The sequence below is a fragment of the Moschus berezovskii genome, chromosome 10 (assembly GCF_049115385.1).
Source record: "Moschus berezovskii isolate FMDL1 chromosome 10, NW_MosBer_1.0, whole genome shotgun sequence".
Taxonomy (NCBI): Eukaryota; Metazoa; Chordata; class Mammalia; order Artiodactyla; family Moschidae; genus Moschus; species Moschus berezovskii.
The window spans coordinates 95107700-95128376 of NC_142469.1; the positions used below are offsets into that span (position 1 = coordinate 95107700).

General features: G+C 42.5%; 1 protein-coding gene across 1 annotated transcript in view; it reads left to right on the forward strand.

Annotated features, from left to right (window-relative positions):
- The window catches only part of MTHFD1L (methylenetetrahydrofolate dehydrogenase (NADP+ dependent) 1 like), a 187935-nt gene that overhangs the window by 47198 nt on the left and 120060 nt on the right, over positions 1–20677 (forward strand). Inside the window, exons 12-16 of the mRNA XM_055433111.2 lie at positions 2553–2689; positions 5145–5191; positions 8892–8999; positions 9996–10070; positions 11783–11885. Of these exons, the coding sequence (XP_055289086.2) occupies positions 2553–2689; positions 5145–5191; positions 8892–8999; positions 9996–10070; positions 11783–11885 (470 nt within the window). The remainder of the gene's footprint in view (positions 1–2552; positions 2690–5144; positions 5192–8891; positions 9000–9995; positions 10071–11782; positions 11886–20677) is intronic.

Here is a 20677-nt window from a genome sequence, read left to right on the forward strand (position 1 = left end):
ATGACGCCTGTGGCTTTTGGCTGGAGCCATGCTTCTCCGAGCAGGATTCCGGTGGGCTCACCAGCTATGTTGTCGCTAAATCGAGTGACTGATCATCACTGGACCACATTTGAAGCTGTGGCTACTTCCTTGGTTCCCCTGTCCCACCTGTGTCTCCTGTCAAGGTTTCCCTATCCTTAATTTCCTTTTGCTGGTTTCTTATAACTGTTCCCTTAGAGACAGTGTTCTTAACAATCCTGTCTTTATCCGTTTGTGCTTTGTTCACTCTCACTGAGTGGTCATCCCCATTCTCATGCTTTATATGACTCATTGTCAATAACAACTTCCATCCATAGAGATAACCTAGTGAAATCAGACCATTTGCCTGGATTTAATTTCCTGGTTTATTAATCCGTGTGGCCTTGAACAGGTTGCTTAAAATTGCTGTGCCTCAGTGTCCTCATTTATCAAATGAAGATAAAAATTAACCCAGTAAATATAAAGCACAGGACCTAGGATATGAATTACCCCAAACAGACTCTCACTTTTATCTGGCTAATGCTTATTCATTTGTCAGGTCTCAGATGTCACTTCCTCCAGGAAGTCTTCCTTGATGTCCCAAATCTAATTAGATCATCCTTCCATGTACTCTCAAAATACAGTCTTATTGTCATTTCCCCGTCTCAGCATTTCTCAGATTCATTGTAAATGCCGGTTTAGCTCTCCATATCTCCCTTCAGCTATGGGGCTTCCTGCTAGCTCAGACAGTAAAGAATCTGCCTGTAATACAGGAGAACCAGGTGTGATCCCTGGGTTGGGGAAAATCCTCTGGAGAAGGGAATGGCAACTCCCTGAGTGTTCTTGCCTGGAGAATCCCACAGACAGTGGAGTCTAGTGGGCTACAGTTTGTGGGTTCGCAAAGAGTCAGACATGACTGAGTGACTAACACTGCACTACTACTATCTCCCACTGACCTCTGTGAGGTCAGCAGTGGAGTCCAACATGGTTATCATTGTGTCCCCAGGGTCTAATAACCTGGACTTAGTGCTCCTCAAGATATATTTGCTGAAAGAGTGATTATAGCCATGCTGGTCTGAGATAGTTGCGTTGCTTCTTTGTGATCACATCGCTGCACTTTGTAGGTCAGAAAACTCTGTCATCAGTTTTATTGTGGTTGACTGTCCTAGACAATTTGGCTCATACCCTCTAAGTCACAGAAGACTAAATTGTAAGCCCAAAGAAGTTTTTTAAAAACTTGTAGCACTGATTAGTATATGCTAAGGAACAATAAGGTCATGTATGGATGTGAGAGTTGGACTGTGAAGAAAGCTGATCGCCGAAGAATTGATGCTTTTGAACTGTGGTGCTGGAGAAGACTCTTGAGAGTCCCTTGGACTGCAAGGAGATCCAACCAGTCCATTCTAAAGAAGATCACAGTCCTGGGTGTTCATTGGAAGGACTGATGCTAAAGCTGAAACTCCAATACTTTGGCCACCTCATGCAAAGAGTTGACTCACTGGAAAAGACTCTGATGCTTGGAGGGATTGGGGGCAGGAGGAGAAGGGGACGACAGAGAATGAGATGGCTGGATGGTATCACCGACTCGATGGACATGAGTTTGAGTGAACTCCGGGAGTTGGTGATGGACAGGGAGGCCTGGCGTGCTGTGATTCATGGGGTCACAAAGAGTCGGACACGACTGAGTGACTGAACTGAACTGAACTGAACTAACAATTTCATGGGTCTCTTCTTGGGAATGTAATACTCGCCTGTCCTGTTTCTTATACTGTGATGTTGTGAATGTGTGATGCTTGGCTTTTTAGGGTGTGTGCTCAACGGTGAGCCCCCCAGAGCAGAGGTGACTGCCTTAGTGTGTTTAGGGGCTGTGGACTTATTCCTTCTAAATATTTGAAGGGTTGTTGTTTGGAAGGGGAGTAGTCTAAGTGTGTCTGTAGGAACGCTAATATCTCTGCTTTAGGACAAAGAACTTGTCTAACTGTAAAAGTTATCAGGAAATGAATGGGCCACCCTGGAGGTAATGAGCCTCCAGCCTGGTTTGTGTTCAAACATGGCTAGAAAAGCCACGGACACTGATGGCAAGAAGGAGACAGATGAGTGGGGACATTAGAATCCCATCTAATGGACAAGACTGGCTACACCTCACCATGTATGGACCATTGACTTAGGCTTGGTGCCCACATGGCACCCTCAGTAAATGGCCGTGGAAGAACAAATGCCAAATTATCCATCAGCAAGAAATGACATCGGCTTAATTATTAAATCACTTTGATAAGTTTATGCTGTTTCCTGAAGTTGATCATGTTACTGGCACTACTGCTAAATAACTTCTCTTAATTGGCTCTCTTGGTACAGATGTATCTGTATCTTGACTTTTAAGTGTGGATTTTGTGATGTAAGTGAACCACAAAGGTCCAAGGAAGTTGAGTGATTCAGGGATTTTGGTGTGGCCTAGTCTCTACTGGTCTCTTTCGGTTTGATTCTTGTACCATAGATTGATTTTGCATAGGTTGTCTAGAAAATATTATTAAAGTTATTGTTTTTCCCCAAATCAGGATCACACCCACCCCTCTTGGAGAAGGGAAAAGTACAGTTACAATTGGGCTTGTACAGGCATTGACTGCGCACCTGAACGTCAACTCCTTTGCCTGTCTCAGGCAGCCTTCTCAAGGACCGACTTTCGGAGTTAAAGGTAATTTATTTAACAGCTAGTATATACATTGGAAAAGACCTGGATACTGGGAAAGATTGAGGGGAAAAGGAGGAAGGGACAGAGGATGAGCTGGTTGGATGGCATCATTGACTCAGTGGACATGAGTTGGAGCAAACTCTGGGAGACAGTGAAGGACAGGGAAGCCTGGTGTGCCACAGTCCATGGGGTCTCAAAGAGTCAGACACGACTGAGCCACTGAACAGCAACAACAGCAGATGCTTTTCAGAGCAAAGTTCCTCATCAGCAAATATGGAACTGGTACATGTTGTCCCTACAAGCACCCCCGACTCCCCAGCGCACCATCCTGCTCTCAGTAGGTAGAGGGTCTCCTGGACTTGGTCCTCCCACCAAGAGAGCTGCAGGGGGAGGTCTGAGTGGAGCTCCCCAGGAAACCCATCCCCTTCCTTCACTCAGACAGTGATCCATCCAGCTTTTGCTCAGGATTCCAGCCTTGAGCAGAAGCCCTCCATTTCAACAGTCCCTTCTTTGCTGAGTGGTTTTAAAATGCTGCCATTCATACCAGTGTTTTATCATCCCCGCCAAAGTAAAAGGTCTTTCCATCGAAACAGTTAGAGACCCTTGGTCGGCCCCCAAGCCTCATCTCATCAGAGCTGCCATGTGGGGCCGTAGGAGCTCTGGAAGCTGACTGTGGACTGGGACAGGAGATGAAATTCCTCTGTGGCTGTGGTTGAGACCTGGCTCCTACATGTTCACTCGTCCTTTTTCATCGATTTATCATGAATCCTTCTTCAGCTCACTTTGTAACAGCCTTCATTGCCGCAATTCTTTTTCTCAATACTTTGTGGTTTTTAGCAGTATTATATTTATATTGCTGTTACAAGTATTAATAACTCCTAACTGTAAGTAGTCTTAGAATGTCATATATTATGTAGTGCAGTGAACACTAGACTTGGACAAGAAGGCTGGGGTTTTATTTGTGGCAATCCTTCTTACTGCTGTGTGACCTTTAGCCAGTCATAACCTCTCTGAGCCACAATTGTAAAAGGCATATAGTACTAGGCTTACCAATTTGTTGTGAGGACCAAATAGTATATAAAAATAGGTTAAACTGTAAAATAATAATGGATGCAGAAGGTATTGTTTTAGGAAAGAGAAGTCTTTTTAATGTGGTAACTTTACTATTTTGAGGGATAAGCCTTATGACAAATCGTATATACTATTAACTAAAATAAACTGATAGAGTCTATAATATGTAAATTGTTTATCAGGTAGATTTTATTTAGGAAACATTTTTTGGTACTTAAATTCATGTGCATTTTATTTAAAAACTTTCTTAAAATTCTTATTGGAGTGTAGTTGCTTTATAATGCTGTGCTAGTTTCTATTGTACAGCAAAAGGAATCAGCCATATATTTACATATATCCCCTCCCTGTGGGACCTCTTTCCAATCAGATCACCACAGTGCATTGAATAGGGTTCCCTGAGCTGCACAGTATGTTCTCAGTTAGAAAACTAGCATCTGTTTTCTACATAGCATCAAATAGTGTATATGTGTCAATGCCAACCTCCCAATTCATCCCGCCTGCCTTTTCCCCCTTGGTATCTGTATATTTGTTCTCTGTGTCTGTGTTTCTGTTTCTGCTTTGCAAATAGGATCGTCTATACTGGAGAAGAAAATGGCAACCCACTCCAGTGTTCTTGCCTGGAGAATCCCAGAGACAGGGGAGCCTGGTGGGCTGCCAACTGTGGGGTCACACAGAGTCGGACATGACTGAAGTGACTTAGCAGCAGCAGCAGCATACTGCATGTACATTTTAGATAAAGCATAGCCACATCCAAAGATTAATGAAATAATCCCATGTTTGGTGTAACAACGTTTGCTGTATTATGCTTGTGTATGCTGTGTGCTTAGTAGCTCAGTTGTGTCCAACTCTTCATGACCCCATGGACTGTAGCCCACCAGGCTCCTGTCCATGGGATTCTCCAGGCAAGAATACTGGAGTGGGTTGCCTTGCCCTCCTCCAGGGGATCTTCCCAACCCAGAGATCGAACCCTCTTCTCCTACATTGCAAGCATATTCTTTACTGTTTGAGCCACCATCATGGGAAGCCCATGGTTACTGGAGTGGGTAGCCTATCCCTTCTCCAGGAGATCTTCCTGACCCAGGAATTGAACCGGGGTCTCCTGCATTGCAGGTGAATTCTTTACTAGCTCAACTACCAGGGAAGCCCATATTATGCTTACCCTCTGCTAAACAAAGAGACCGAAGTCCTTCAATTACAGAGTGGGACATAGGGTGAACATTCCCCCTTCTGTTCTCCTTTGCCTTACCAGTAATGTTTCTCGCTTCCTGTACTTCTTACATCTTGGGGATACATGCTTCCCTGTTGGGTTTGGGTGACCGTTTCCCTGGGGCTCCTGTGTAGCTGTACTTGGCAACTCATCTCAAATGCTACCTGCTCTGTTGTTTAGGAGGAGCCGCAGGTGGTGGATATGCCCAGGTCATCCCTATGGAGGAGGTAAGGTTTCAAAGAGATATGTGTCTTATGTCACTGTTCTTCCCCCCTAGAACCTTATAGACCCATGGTATTTTATCCTCCAACCCAAAGTCCTAAAGGCTCTGAAAACCAGAAATGTTTGCAGGACTCATCTGGGGGCAAAACCTGACATTTACTGTTAGGAGCTTCTTGTGGATTTTGTCTATGCTGCTTGTTGTAAATATTCATATATTTTTCTACAGAAATTCTGTTTTTGATTAATGGATGCTGACCTGGACCTTGTTTGATTAATGGATGCTGACCGGGAATGTTTTATAAATAGATTATGTACATCACACTACCTTTCTGCATTCCAAAAAATTCTGAGTCCCGAAACCCACCTCAGGGTTCTGGGTGAGAGGAGCTGTATCTCCATCTGTTATTCTGCTGAATTCAGGAAGGCTGTACCTCTGTGAATTGAGACCGCGGAATCCAATCCAGCCAGCCGTCTGTATCCCCAGGTTCTACATCCATGGTTTTTAACAGTTGCAACTTGAAAATACTCAGAAAAAAAAATTTTTTTTCCAGAAATTCCAAAAAGCAAAACTTGAATTTAATGCACACTGGCAGCTATTTCCATAACATTTACTTGGTATTGGGTATTTATGATAAGTAGTCTAGTGATGATTTAGATTATACTGGAGGATGTGTGTATTTTTGTATACAAATACTACCCTATTGGACATAAGGAACTTTGAGGGTCTGGTTTTTGGTATCTGTGGGAGTTCGGAAACCAATCCCCCTGGAGGGATGACCATAGTTGCAAGGAAGAATGGTCCAAAAGTGGCAATGGTGTCAATTCTTTTTTCTCCAAGATCACTTTCTTCCACCCTGTGTAACTCTTGCTGGTCCCCTGGATCTAACATATGACCAGGTCCCATCAGTTCCACTCTTTGCATCAGTCTCTTGGGTCAGGTCCTAAGAAACCTTCCTAAACCCATGTCTGAGCAGGTTACTTTCCTGCTGTGTTTGTCTCAACAGAGACTCCACCACTGTCTGTCTAGCACAGTGCAGCCGGTCCACGTGTGCGTATGTTCCTGCCGTCTCCCCAGCCACCCGCTGTTTCAACTTCCCACACACCACACTCTCTCTCCACCCTGTCAAGCTCCTTGGATTCTTGCTATCTTGTCTCTTGGTTCCACGTCTGGAAGGTTTTTCCCTTCCTTTCCTGCCCTCCCTTCCCAACTCCCACATCCAGCTTCTATTCCATCCATCCAACATATCTCTTCCTTCTCCGCATTTACCTCCCTGTGGTCCCTCTGGCCATGGGGAGTTGGAGCCCACAGGCCTCAGCACTTAGCAGCATGCCCAGCACTAGGGAGTATTTGTTGTTTTTGCTGAAGGACAAAAACCTGTCTCTCTGTACTTAGTCACTGAGTTGTGTCCAGCTGTTTGCTACCCCATGGACTGTAGTCCGCCAGGCTCCTCTGTCCATGGGGTTTCCCAGGCAAAAATACCAAAGGGGGTTGCTATTTCCTCCTCCAGGGATCTTCCCAACCCAGGGATCAAACTCACATCTCCTTCATCTCCTACATGGGCAGGTGGTTTCTTTACCACTGAACCACTTGGAAGGCCTTTTGTTGAAGGAATAGTTGTGTTTTTTTGTTTGTTTTAACCCATGGAGATGTCAGCACCATGGAAACTGGAGGGAAATTTTGGCTGGTCTTTAAACATCGGCGGTGGGAATGAGAACGAACAGTCCGAGGTTTTGCCGAGAAGAAGAGCCCTGGGCCCCACTTCTGCAGGGGCATGAGTAATATTCACGAGCCAGGCATCTTCAGAGCTGGGGCCAGGTTGGGGATGCAGTGTAAGGAATGTGGCCGGGGGAGCAGCTCAGGATTTTGCTGTCGAGGATGGAAATAGCCTTGGTGTTCATTGTCACATGCCTATGCCACATGGAGGTATAAGATAGTTAGGGCTGTCTTATGATAGCTGGGTAGGTGAAACGCAGGCAGTTTGTTCTTGAATTCAAGGACCTCCAGTGTCTTCTCTGTCTATCCATCCTCAGCTCTGAAGAGAGTGCCTGCTAGAGTACCTGTATTGCTTGTTAAGAAATTAATTTCTTTTTTAAAAAGCTACTTGTATGTGTTTTCAAATGATTGCTTCTTTGCAAAAGTGAAAATCAACTTAAATAAAAAATTTTGTTATATATGCATGACTATAGAACCCCTGTGAACAGTAGCCATACACAAACAAGATGATTACACAATATTTTTTTTCTTTGCTGACTTCTTTATTTTTTTAATTATGAAAATATGATAGCACATTTACAGGAGACTTGGAAAATATTGCAAACTTGGAACAAAGTTATATATAGTTCTACAGTGTAGTACAGTTATTTTTTCTGTAGATCAATTAAGGTTTTTAGTTGGAGTTTTAATGTAAAACTCTCAAAAATTAATAGAAGGAATATACAGAGAGGTAGAAGGATATAGTAGACCTGAAAAGCACCATGAACCAATTCAATGTAATTAAGATTCATACAATTTTCACACAACAGTAGGATACAAATTTTATTCAAGTTCCATAGACTATAAACTAGGAGTCACTGGAACATATCCAGGGACATAACAGCAGGTGCAAAAATTTCATAGTCTGAAGGTATTGAAATCATACAAAGGTTCTTTTATCAACATAAAGAAATACTGTGTTGTAAAAAAAAAATTAGGGAATTAACATGTGATGCAGTATTATTAACTAAAGTACAGATTTTGTTCAAATTTCACAAAATGTAATGCTAGTGTCCATTATTTATTTTCATACCTCATTCAAGATTCCAGATCATATTTAACTGCATTGAGCAGCTATAGTTGCATGCAACAAATTTTGATAAATTTTCTTTTCATTTTTCTACTATGACAAATATTTTCTAATTTTCCTTGTTATGGCTTCTTAGATACACCCATTATTTAAAAGTGGACATTTAATTTCCAAATACATGGGATTTTTTAAGTATCTTTGATATCAATTTCTCATTTTGATACTAATTTCTCATTTAAAAGCTTTGTTCTCTTCCATCACCCCCTGTATTTTTTCAGTCTTCTGACTTGATTAAAGCTTTCAATGGCTAAGTCAAAGATCTCTCTTCGTAAATGTCACATTGCACTTGAAAATATGTGGGTTGTTTTCAAATATCTTTTGATATTGATCTCTACAATATGTTTTTAAAGAGAGAAGTTAACAAATTACAAATATGCTGATTTACATGTAATAATCATGTCTACATCTAAGATTAGAAGAAAAATAACAGAAATATGAAGTTGTGGTGGTGATACATTTTTTTCTGCTTCTTCAGCTGTCACATTTTGTATATTTCTGTTTCTACTGTGTGTTTTATTCCCTGCCATATTGCCAAGTACATTTGATATGATACTATTTTCCTAATTATAAAATAGTACATAAAAGTACATGAAAAAAGAAAACCAAAATAAGGAAACCAATCATTAAGTCCACCAGAATTGTTTCCCTCTTAACCTGAAAAAGGAAGGATTGCCAATAGAAAGTCTGTTCTTTGTTGTCAAGTGGAAAATCCGACATTTGTTTTTCTGATTTAGGCTTTGTAAAACATACCTAACTATTGTAGGGGTGTGTAATTAGCATATTATTTTGTCTATTCAGAAAGTCCTTCAATACTGCGGATGGTTGTTTGCAGCAAGTTAGATGTTTTCATTTCATTTTCTAGTTCAACCTTCACCTTACTGGGGACATCCATGCCATTACTGCTGCCAATAATTTGTTGGCTGCCGCTATTGACGCAAGGATTTTGCATGAAAACACTCAAACAGATAAGGTGAGACAGGCCCCTTATTGGCCATTTGAGCATTTACCCTGGGAGTTCTGGATTAAGGAGTTCATGGAAAAACTTTTGGAGTCTCCAAGTTGTCTGAAATCCTATTCAAAATTTTGTGAATTAGGTATGTGTCCGTCCTTCTCAAGGAGAGGATCTCTACTTCAGTCAGATGCTCATATGAGTTTCTGACCACTGCCAAGTTAATGGGAGAATTCTACTAGTTGTACATTTTAAGCCAAATTCTCTTCATTTTGCCCGTAGGTATAAACTCTGGTTTGTACTAAGGGGATTGGAGAGATTCTTTTTAAGATGTGGGGATGACCCTGAGGGAAGATAAGGGGAGGTGGGAGGGGGGTTCAGGAGGGGCAACTCATGTACACCCGGGCAGATTCATGTCAATGTATGGCAAAACCAACCAATATAATATTGTAAAATAATTAGCCTCCAATAAAATAAATAAATAAACAAATTAAAAAAAAAGTTTCCCATGTTAGAGGCAGCTAGTCTCAATGCCCTGTTAAGCATGTCAGACCTCCTTTTGGATTAGGGTGTACAGTCTGAGACGTAGCTCATGCAGGGGACACAATACCAGATGCTAATTCCTCATAGACATAGGATGTGGATAAAAGTGGGAATTTTTGGCATATTTCACAAAAGTCCTGACATCCTCCAATTAAACCCACTCCCTAGTGAGTTCTTGAAGCTGAAGGCCGTTATAGAGATAAATTTTAATTTGATAGTTAAAAGGCTGTAGATCAAGAAATATATCTTCATGCAAGCTCTTTACAATGTGCATTATTTCAGATCTAGTTCAGATTTATTAAAATGACAGAACTTAAGTCTAAATTGTTTACAATAGCCAAGAATTTTAATAGGGTCTCTAATCCAAACAGTTTGGTTATAAATGTAATGAACTTTGTCATTTTCTGTAAATTGTCCACATTCATGGTTGGCCCTTAAACTTGTGTGAGTTTTGTTTTTGTTTTGTGTTTTTAGGCCCTATATAATCGACTGGTTCCTTCAGTGAACGGTGTTCGAGAATTTTCAAAAATTCAACTTGCTCGGCTGAAAGTAAGTTTCCAATTAATGGTTCTTTAACAAAAAAATACCCTGGAAACAAATCAAAAAATTGAAACCAGAAATCTTGAACTTGATTTGAGTTTTGGTTTTCAGATACCTTATATATAATAGATTATATATATATAAAACTCTTAAAAAGACAGAACAGTGTAGCAGAGATTGCATGGAACTAGATGCCTGAGGCCTGGATCCTGCACCAAAAAGCTGGTGAACAAATTAGTTGTCGCTTGTAGATGTCAACTTCTTCATCTATAAAATGAGAGGACCACTTTGCTGAGAACTCTTGTCAACCAACAAATGAGGATGGCCAAGAGTCTTTTCCAGAACATGTTTTAACTTTCTAGGGAAGCCTTTAAAAATTCATCTATTTCATTTTTTATTGCAGCAAGATACTAAGATTGTGTTTGTGGATGTGCTCTTAATTCTTATCCCTTTTGCCATTTTCTGGTGCTATTTGCTACTTAACATCCTATGAATCACATGGATTTTCCCCTTACATTTTTTCAGAAATGAAAAAATAACTTTAATTTACAACCATTAATTGGTGGAATTGGTTTTAAAAATTTATCCCCTGGCTTCTTACTAAACCAAGTTCAATTTGTTGAGAATACACAATATACTGTCCTCAGCAACTCCAACATTTATACAGTTTCTGTTTCCCACATTCTTTTCTTATACTTTGTTGTTGTCTAGTGGCTAAGTCGTGTCAGACTCTTTGCAAACCTATAGACTGTAACCCACCAGGCTCCTGTCTCCAGTGGGATTTCACGGGCAAGAATACTTGAGTGAGTTTTCATTTGCTTCTCCAGGGGATCTTCCTGACCCAGGGATCAAACCTGCATTTCCTGCATTGTCAGGCAGGTTCATAGCAGTGAGCCACCAGGGAAGCTCTAAGAAAGGCTTATCATAAGAAATAATAAAAAGACATGCAGTCTTAGACTGTGTCCCTTAAGCGAAAGTCAAAAAGTTTTTCAGCCCAGAACCAGTCTACTCAGGTTCTTATCCTTCTGGTTAGAGATTAAATTCCACAGTAAGGACTAAGCTCCAGTATTTCTTCTTAACTTACCAGGGTGACTGGCGTGTGGCAGACGCTCATATACTATCAAAAAGCACTTTCTTAAAATGTTTCCTTTGTGGAAAGAAATGCATTTAAAGTTTTAATTTTTTTTCTAATGGAAATAGAAATGACTTGAAAACATAGGCATAAAACTTAAATTATTGGGATTTATATCAGAAAAGAAGAATTAATGAACTCAAGCATCAATTAGATGGACAGTTTATGGCCCTTCTGAGCACAGCATGAGGTGACCACATAACCTGAAGTCACGACAGGCAACGTGACACTTGTTCTTTGTATATTGTCACCTGCACCATCAGCTCTTAAGAGATTGCGCAAACCCCAGGAGATGGTGAAGGACAGGGAAGCCTGGCGTGCTGCAGTTCACGGGGTCGCAAAGAGTAGGACATGACTGAGCGACTAAACAACAATACCAATTACAAATATCTGTGTCTTCCATTTAGGGCATGTTTGGATCCTGACATTTATTTATGAGTTGGCCTAACCTGCAATTTACTTGAAGTTCAGCTTAGTTTTTAAAAAGGTTGTCCTGGTTACGGAGGAAGTAAAAGTAGAGACAATTTGATTACATCTTGCTTTCTGTTCCTTCTAAAACCCATTGCATTTTGTTCTTCCTAACCGCTAGAGACTGGGAATAAATAAGACTGATCCGAGTGCGCTGACGGAAGAGGAAATGAGGAAGTTTGCCCGTCTTGACATCGACCCCTCCACCATCACATGGCAGAGAGGTGGGTGCTGGTGGCCGGATGGGGAGGGCGGCACGGCGTCCAGCTGGCGCCCGTCGGTTGATTTCACAAGCGCACGATTGTATTTCTTCCACTGTCTTCCCAGCTTGCGTTGCACAATCGCTCCATTAGCTCAGTCACTGGTGTTTTACCAGCCTTTCTCATCCTCGTCTCCTAGTTGGGAGAAATAACTGTGCCCTTAGCTCATCCCAGTCACCCCGCCTCTTCCAGATTTCCCAGGAAAAGTACTTTCTTCCTGTCTCTTCTCTGGGCTCTTGTCTTCTGTTAGTTGAGGAGACTGTCTGTGGCTCCCACTGCCTCTCTACCCAGCACCCTAATTTCAATTTCTTCCTTTCTTTTCCCTTACCAACCGGGTCTGAGCCTCTCAGAAATTTCTGTCTTCAGTGAGGAATTTTTTTCTCTGACGATAATGCTTCCAGCCACAGATGAGAATCCTAACACTTGAAATGCGGCATGAAGGGAGTTCGGCCCTAGCCTCCCTGTTTCCCTCTTTGCTGTGACATCCCCTCTCCCCTGCCACTCCATCCTGCAATCTCCACGGTGGGATGTGGTGGGGTGGGCAGGAAGGCGCTGAATGTGGAGTCAGGGCCCTTGAGTGGATGTCCCCCCACCACTAACTTAACTGCGAGGCCCTGAGCAAAGCACATGCCTGTTCTGGCAACTGGAAATGGAGTTGATAATATATACTTCCAGGCATGTGGTAACAGCACTTGATAAAACCGATAGAAGAGTCAGATAGTGTGTATTCCTGATCCTTCCTTTGTTGTTCTTCTCAGAGCTCCCCTCTCACCACCTTTCTCCATTTCTACACACTTTTCTTTAATTTATTTTTTAATTGAAGGATAATTGCTTTACAGGATTTTGTTATTTTCTCTCAAAGCTTAACATGCATCAGCCACAGGTGTACATATATCCCCTCCCTTTTGAACCTCCCTCCCTTCTCCCTCCCCATCCCACCCCTCTCAGTTGATACAGAGCCCCTGTTTGAGTTTCCTAAGACATCCAGCAGGAGAGGGTGAGAGGTATGGAGAGAGTAACATGGAAACTTACATTCAGTTCAGTTCAGTCGCTCAGTCGTGTCCGACTCTTTGCGACCCCATAAATCACAGCACGCCAGGCCTCCCTGTCCATCACCAACTCCCGGAGTTCACTCAGACTCATGTCCATTGAGTCGGTGATACCATCCAGCCATCTCATTCTCTGTCGTCCCCATCTCCTCCCACCCCTAATCCCACCCAGCATCAGACTCTTTTCCAGTGAGTCAACTCGTCGCATGAGGTGGCCAAAGTATTGCAGTTTCAGCTTTAGCATCAGTCCTTCCAATGAACACCCAGCACTGATCTCCTTTAGAATGGACTGATTGGATCTCCTTGCAGTCCAAGGGACTCTCAAGAGTCTTCTCCAGCACCACAGTTCAAAAGCATCAATTCTTCGGCAATCAGCTTTCTTCACAGTCCAACTCTCACATCCATGACCACGGGAAAAACCATAGCCTTGACTAGATGGACCTTTGTTGGCAAAGTAATGTCTCTGCTTTTTAATATACTATCTAGGTTGGTCATAACTTTCCTTCCAAGAAGTAAGCATCTTTTAATTTCCTGGCTGCAGTCAGCATCTGCAGTGATTTTGGAGCCCAAAAAAACAAAGTCTGACACTGTTTCCACTGTTTCCCCATCTATTTCCCATGAAGTGATGGGACCAGATGCCATGATCTTCATTTTCTGAATGTTGAGCTTCAAGCCAACTTTTTCACTCTCCTCTTTCACTTTTATCAAGAGGCCTTTGAGTTCCTTTTCACTTTCTGCCATAAGGGTGGTGTCATCTGCATATCTGAGGTTATTGATATTTCTCCCAGCAATCTTGATTCCAGCTTGTGCTTCTTCCAGCCCAGCGTTCCTCATGATGTACTCTGCATATAAGTTAAATAAGCAGGGTGACAATATACAACCTTGACGTACTCCTTTTCCTATTTGGAACCAGTCTATTGTTCCATGTCCAGTTCTAACGGTTGCTTCCTGACCTGCATACAGGTTTCTCAAGAGGCAGGTCAGGTGGTCTGGTATTCCCATCTCTTTCAGAATTTTCCAGTTTATTGTGATCCACACAGTCAAAGGCTTTGGCATAGTCAATGAAGCCGAAATAGATGTTTTTCTGGAACTCTCTTGCTTTCTCCATGATCCAGCGGATGTTGGCAATTTGATCTCTGGTGCCTCTGCCTTTTCTAAAACCTGCTTGAACATCTGGGAGTTCACGGTTCACATATTGCTGAAGCCTGGCTTGGAGAATTTTGAGCATGACTTTACTAGCGTGGTAGATGAGTGCAATTGTGCGGTAGTTTGAGCATTCTTTGGCATTCCCTTTCTTTGGGATTGGAATGAAGACTGATCTTGTCCAGTCCTGTGGTCACTGCTGAGTTTTCCAAATTTGCTGGCATATTGAGTGCAGCATTTTCACAGCATCATCTTTCGGGATTTGAAATAGCTCAATTGGAATTCCATCACCTCCACTAGCTTTGTTCGTAGTGATGCTCTCTAAGGCCCACTTGACTTCACATTCCAAGATGTCTGGTTCCAGGTGAGTGATCACGCCATCGTGATTATCTTCATCGTGAAGATCTTTTTTGTACAGTTCTTCTGTGTATTCTTGCCACCTCTTCTTAATATCTGCTTCTCTTAGGTCCATACCACTTCTGTCCTTTATCGAGCCCATCTTTGCATGAAATGTTCCCTTGATATCTCTAATTTTCTTGAAAAGATCTCTTGTTTTTCCTATTCTGTTGTTTTCCTCTATTTCTTTGCATTGATCACTGAGGAAGGCTTTCTTATCTCTCCTTGCTCTTCTTTGGAACTCTGCATTCAGATGCTTTTATCTTTCCTTTTCTCCTTTGCTTTTGGCTTCTCTTCTTTTCACAGCTATTTGTAAGGCCTCCTCAGACAGCCATTTTGCTTTTTTGCATTTCTTTTCCATGGGGATGGTCTTGGTCCCTGTCTCCTGTACAATGTCACGAACCTCCGTCCAGAGCTCATCAGGCACTCTATCGATCAGATCTAGTCCCTTAAATCTATTTCTTACTTCCACTGTATAATCATAAGGGATTTGATTTAGGTCATATCTGAATGGTTTAGTGGTTTGCCCTACTTTCTTCAATTTCAATCTGAATTTGGCAATAAGGAGTTCATGATCTGAGCCATAGTCAGCTCCTGGTCTTGTTTTTGCTAACTGTATAGAGCTTCTCCATCTTTGGCTGCAAAGAATATAATCAATCTGATTTCGGTGTTGACCATCTGGTGATGTCCATGTGTAGAGTCTTCTCTTGTGTTGTTGGAAGAGGGTGTTTGCTATGACCAGTGCGTTCTCTTGGCAAAACTCTATTAGCCTTTGCTCTGGTTCATTTTGTGCTCCAAGGCCAAATTTGCCTGTTACTCCAGGTGTTTCTTGACTTCCTACTTTTGCATTCCAGTCCCCTATAATGAAAACTTACATTACCATATGTAAAATAGATAGCCAATGGGAATTTGCTGTTGTCACATTTTTTTAAATTATGAGTAGACGCCTGATTTATTGCAGTTACCTTTTAATAGATTTTCTTACTTCCATTTCCAACCCCCACCCACTCACCCCCACCTCCGCCCCACAACTCGGTGATTTCGTAGTTGAGGGGGAGATGTCCTGTCCCCCCCTTTCTGAGAACCTCCATCCTGGGTGGTTGATGCTCCACCCCAGGGCCTGGCCTTCAGGAACACTGCCGTGTGGCCACCTCCATACACACCTTTGCTTCCTGTTTGCCTCATCCCTCTGCCCTGCCCCCCGCTGGCCCATCCCACCCCATCTCCCATCTTGCCTTCCCAGACACAGCTCAGGACCACCCCACCTGCATGAAGCTCAACTCCCGGGAGTCCATTCAGCCTGTTCACTACACATTTAGCAAGATGGACAAACAAAGACCAGAGAACCCATCTTGTCTCTGTCCTTTTTGAGCCGTGTAGCTCTGGACCAAAGTGAATTACTCGCTTTCCTCATCTGTAAGTGAGTCATAATAGCAGTCTTTCCCTTGGGTGGCTCTAGTGGGACATGAGTGTACTTTCCAAACCCTGAAGCACCATCCAGATGGTCATTATGGTAATAGTCGTATGAGGTACTTTTTCTGTGTGTCTGTGTCTCCCAGACTCCTAACAGAAAGTAAAAGCTCTTCAGAAACTTCTAAATGTTTTTTTTTAAATTATCAAAGTAGTAACACTATACAGATTTTCACTTTGGTTCAGTTCATTCGCTCAGTCGTGTCCGACTCTTTGCGACCCCATGAATCACAGCACGCCAGGCCTCCCTGTCCATCACCAACTCCCGGAGTTCACTCAAACTCATGTCCATCGAGTCAGTGATGCCATCCAGCCATCTCATTCTCTGTCGTCCCATTCTCCTCCTGCCCCCAATCCCTCCCAGCATCAGAGTCTTTTCTAGTGAGTCAACTCTTCACATGAGGTGGCCAAAGTATTGGAGCTTCAGCTTTTAGTACTGTCTAAAATAAAATCAGAAATGTCTTACTGTGCTAATAAAACTACTGTTCATAGTGTTTCTGTGCCCCTGCGTTTTGTGTATAATTAGAGCTATAGAATTTGTATCCTGCTAGTTTCATTTATATCATAATAAGATATCATTTATATCATGTTCCATTTTGTTAGTGACTGTTATGGTCATTTAAAATGGTTCCAGAAGTCTTGTGTGAATGAACTACAACCTCCTTAAACATATGTCTATTACTGAACAGACCAACATCATTTTTATTTTATTTATTTATCTTTTTGGCTGCTCCGTGGGGCACATGGAATCTTAATTCCCCAACCAGGATTTGAACCCACACTCCCTGCAGTGGAACTGCACAGCCTTAAGCACTGGACTGCCAGGAAAGTCCCACCATCATCATTTTTAATTCCTGGTATGAATATGTTTAGATTTTATTGGGAATCTACTGGAAGGATTAATTATTCCAACACCACTGTATTCAAAAGGCATAGTCAACTTTTTCAAGGTATTTGTGAATTCACTTTATTCCTTAAAACATATTTGGAGGTGTACTTATAAATGAAAAATCATGCAGGTGGAAATCAGTGTATTTGAAACCTAGCATGGGGTTATGCTGGAAAGAACTCTTACACAAGGGACCGTCTTCCACATCTGCATTGTGGCTCCCACAGAGGCAGCCATCAGAAACAGGTCTGTGTTCTTGTTCTTTCTCTCTGAGAAGCATGAAAAGACTGACGTGTACCATGGTTGTGAATCATTTTTCATGGAAGTGACGTTAAAATATTAGTCCCGATAAATGTTCAGTTCAGTTCAGTTCAGTCGCTCAGTCGTGTCCGACTCTCCGCAACCCCGTGAATCACAGCACGCCAGGCCTCCCTGTCCATCACCAACTCCCGGAGTTCACTCAACTCATGTCCACAGAGTCGGTGATGCCATCCAGCCATCTCATTCTCTGTCGTCCCCTTCTCCTCCGGCCCCCAATCTCTCCCAGCATCAGAGTCTTTTCCAGTGAGTCAACTCTTTGCATGAGGTGGCCAAAGTATTGCAGTTTCAGCTTTAGCATCAGTCCTTCCAATGAACACCCAGGATTGATCTCCTTTAGAATGGACTGGTTGGATCTCCTTGCAGTACAAGGGGTTAGAATTGCATTATTGTTTAGGGCACTAAAGTGACAAAAACGTCATTGCCACCTGGGTCCGAGGAGTTCGGAATGACATTTGACAGCTAGTTAGGCCCTTCCTCCCATGAATTAATATAAGAAAAAGGACTCTTCCATCACGTCGATTGAGGTCATTTAGTAGTTGGACTTAGAGCTTAAAAGAGTATAACCTTTGTGATGCTATTAGATGCTTTTATAATTTGATGACTAGAAAGGAGACATTCAGGGACCTCGTGGGGCTGAAAACCTCCTCTCACCCCGTATGGATGTTGCACGTTCAGTGTTCACTTCTTACCTTTCATCCTGTGTAAGAAATGTGACTCTTGATGGTTTTATCCTGAGCTTCTATCAGAAGCTGGAAGGCCTCATAGTGCCTGGTGACAGGGAGGAACTGGGAGCTGATAGACTGTTACAGAAACACATGACATAAGCAGAAGAGACAGGGACATTGGGTCATTTTATTGTTCCTCAAGGGATGTGAATCCCTGCCTTTCTGAGCGTTGGGTCCTCCAGGGGCACAAGGGCTGTTAGACAAAAGACCCAGAAGCCTCAGTCTCCAGGGAACTGACATCCAGTTATTGGTTCCCAGCACTGCCCTGCAGCTTTGCAGGGAATCAGCACCATTCTTCTGCTGAATCCCAAATAGTGGGCCTGCCCCCGATGTCCTACCTTGTACCACCCAGTGCCTGAACCATAGCTGGTTGTTAATGAACCTCAGGACACAGCAGTGTAGTCCTAAAGGGATCGTCAAAGGCAAAGAGCTCCTTCAGAGAGAAGGAGCTTCTCTCTGAAGGAGCTCTTCACCTTCTCCACGCCTACCTGCACTCTCCATCTCTCCCCTTGGCCAGAGAGTGCTCCCATCAGAGAATGATGTCTTGTTCGTCTTTATATCCCTGTACAGCTGGCACAGGATCTGCACCAAAATTGACCCTAAGTAAAAATATCTGAAGTAGATGGGGAAACAGTGGAAACAGTGTCAGACTTATTTTTCTGGGCTCCAGAATCACTGCGGATGCTGATTGCAGCCATGAAATTAAAAGACGCTTACTCCTTGGAAGGAAAATTATGACCAACCTAGAGTATATTAAATAGCAGAGACATTACTTTGCCAACCAAGGTCTGTCTAGTCAAAGCTATGGTTTTACCAGTGGTCATGTATGGATGTGAGAGTTGGACTATAAAGAAAGCTGATCGCTGATGAATTGATGCTTTTGAATTGTGGTGTCAGAGAAGACTCTTGAAAGTCCCTTGGACTCCAAGTAGATCCAACCAGTCCATTCTAAAGGAGGTCAGTCCTGGGTGTTCATTGGAAGGACTGATGCTAAAGCTGAAACTGCAATACTTTGGCCACCTCATGCAAAGAGTTGACTCACTGGAAAAGACTCTGATGCTGGGAGAGATTGGGGGCCGGAGGAGAAGGGGACGACAGAGAATGAGATGGCTGGATGGCATGACCGACTCGATGCACGTGAGTCTGAGTGAACTCTGGGAGTTGGTGATGGACAGGGAGGCCTGACGTGCTGTGATTCATGGGGTTGCAGAGAGTCAGACACGACTGAGTGACTGAACTGAACTGAAAAATCTCTGAAATGAATAAATATGTTTCTCACTCTATCTTTAGCTCTGTCACTTAGAGTCAAGGAATTCTGTATTACTAGTGTTACTTTCTGCTTTCTAGATGGCTCAGTGGTAAAGAATGCACCTGACAAGCAGGAGATACGGGTTCAGTCCCTGGTATGGGAAGGTCCCTTGAAGAAGGAAATGGCAATCCACTCCAGTATTCTTGTCTAGGAAATCCCATGGACAGAGGAGCCTGGTGGGCTACAGTCTAGGGGGTCACAAAAAGAGTCAGACATGACTTGACTTAGCGACTAAACAACAAAGCGTTACTTTCTAGTATGCATCTTTCTTGTGTATCAGAATTTAATCTTCACATTTCTTGTCTTATGTATCACTTTCATTTCAGTTGTGTCTTTCCACAGACATCAAAATCTTGATGGACCGTGAGACGTCCTGCTCTACTAGGGCCGTGCCAAACACACGGGAGTTTCTGATTCCCACTGATTATAGCTGATCTTGTTAACTTGTTTTTTTCTTTTTCTTTTCTTGGCTTCTTTGTGTTCTCTTTGCTAAATAAATCCAGCTGAATTTCCAATAAAAATGATCATGTTGTGTATGCTTCTCATGATAGTAGGAAATCTTTTCACTTTATATGATTCTGCACCATTAGTCTTGGGAATAAGTACTAGCTAGTGGCGATATGGAGAGGCATTCCTTTCTTGGTATAGGACTCTGTGCCTTCAAGTCAGAGAGATTTCCTTGTGCTTGATGAGTGTTGCTTGGATGTCGTGTGGGTTTGTGGTAATGAGTGTGTATGTGTGAATGTGTGAGAGAGAGGAGGATTGTATGCAGAGAAAGAGCTGACACGTAACAAGTCAGGGAAGAATAGAAGCAGACAAGGTGAGCAGGTCTGCTCGTGCTCTGTGTGTGAAAGAAGACGTTCACATTGTTTATCCCACAGCCGATATTAGTCCCCAGATATGCGATTCCCATCACCATTTTTGTATTAAACATTTAGTACGTTGGATCTAAGTTGTCAGTGTGGGCCGCCTGCTGTTTGATGCCATATGAATTATTAGTGAAGTCTGTGTCCTTCTGTCTGATTCCTGGCATTGTTCATTTGGTTTTCACAAAACAAAGTGTGAATCAGTGCCATTCAGATAAGCCAGTGAAAAGTGTAAAGAGAACTGATACCTGTTCTCACCATCATTGACTTCTCCCTCTAAATTCTACTTTATTTTAGAGGTTTTTTTTTCCCCTGGTGGTAAAATATAAAATTTTCATTTTAATTACTCATAAGTGTGGTATTCTTGATGTTAAGTGTACAATATATAGTTATATCATCGACACTAACTATACCCAGAATCTTTTTATCATCCTCAACAAAAACTCATTTCCTAGATAATAACTCCTCACCTCCCCTCAGCCCCTATTCATCACCGTCCTGTTCTGTCTCTATAAATAATTTGCCTGTTCTAAGAGCCCCGTACAAGTGGAATCATATTTTCTCCAGTGTATTTCATTTTGCATGATA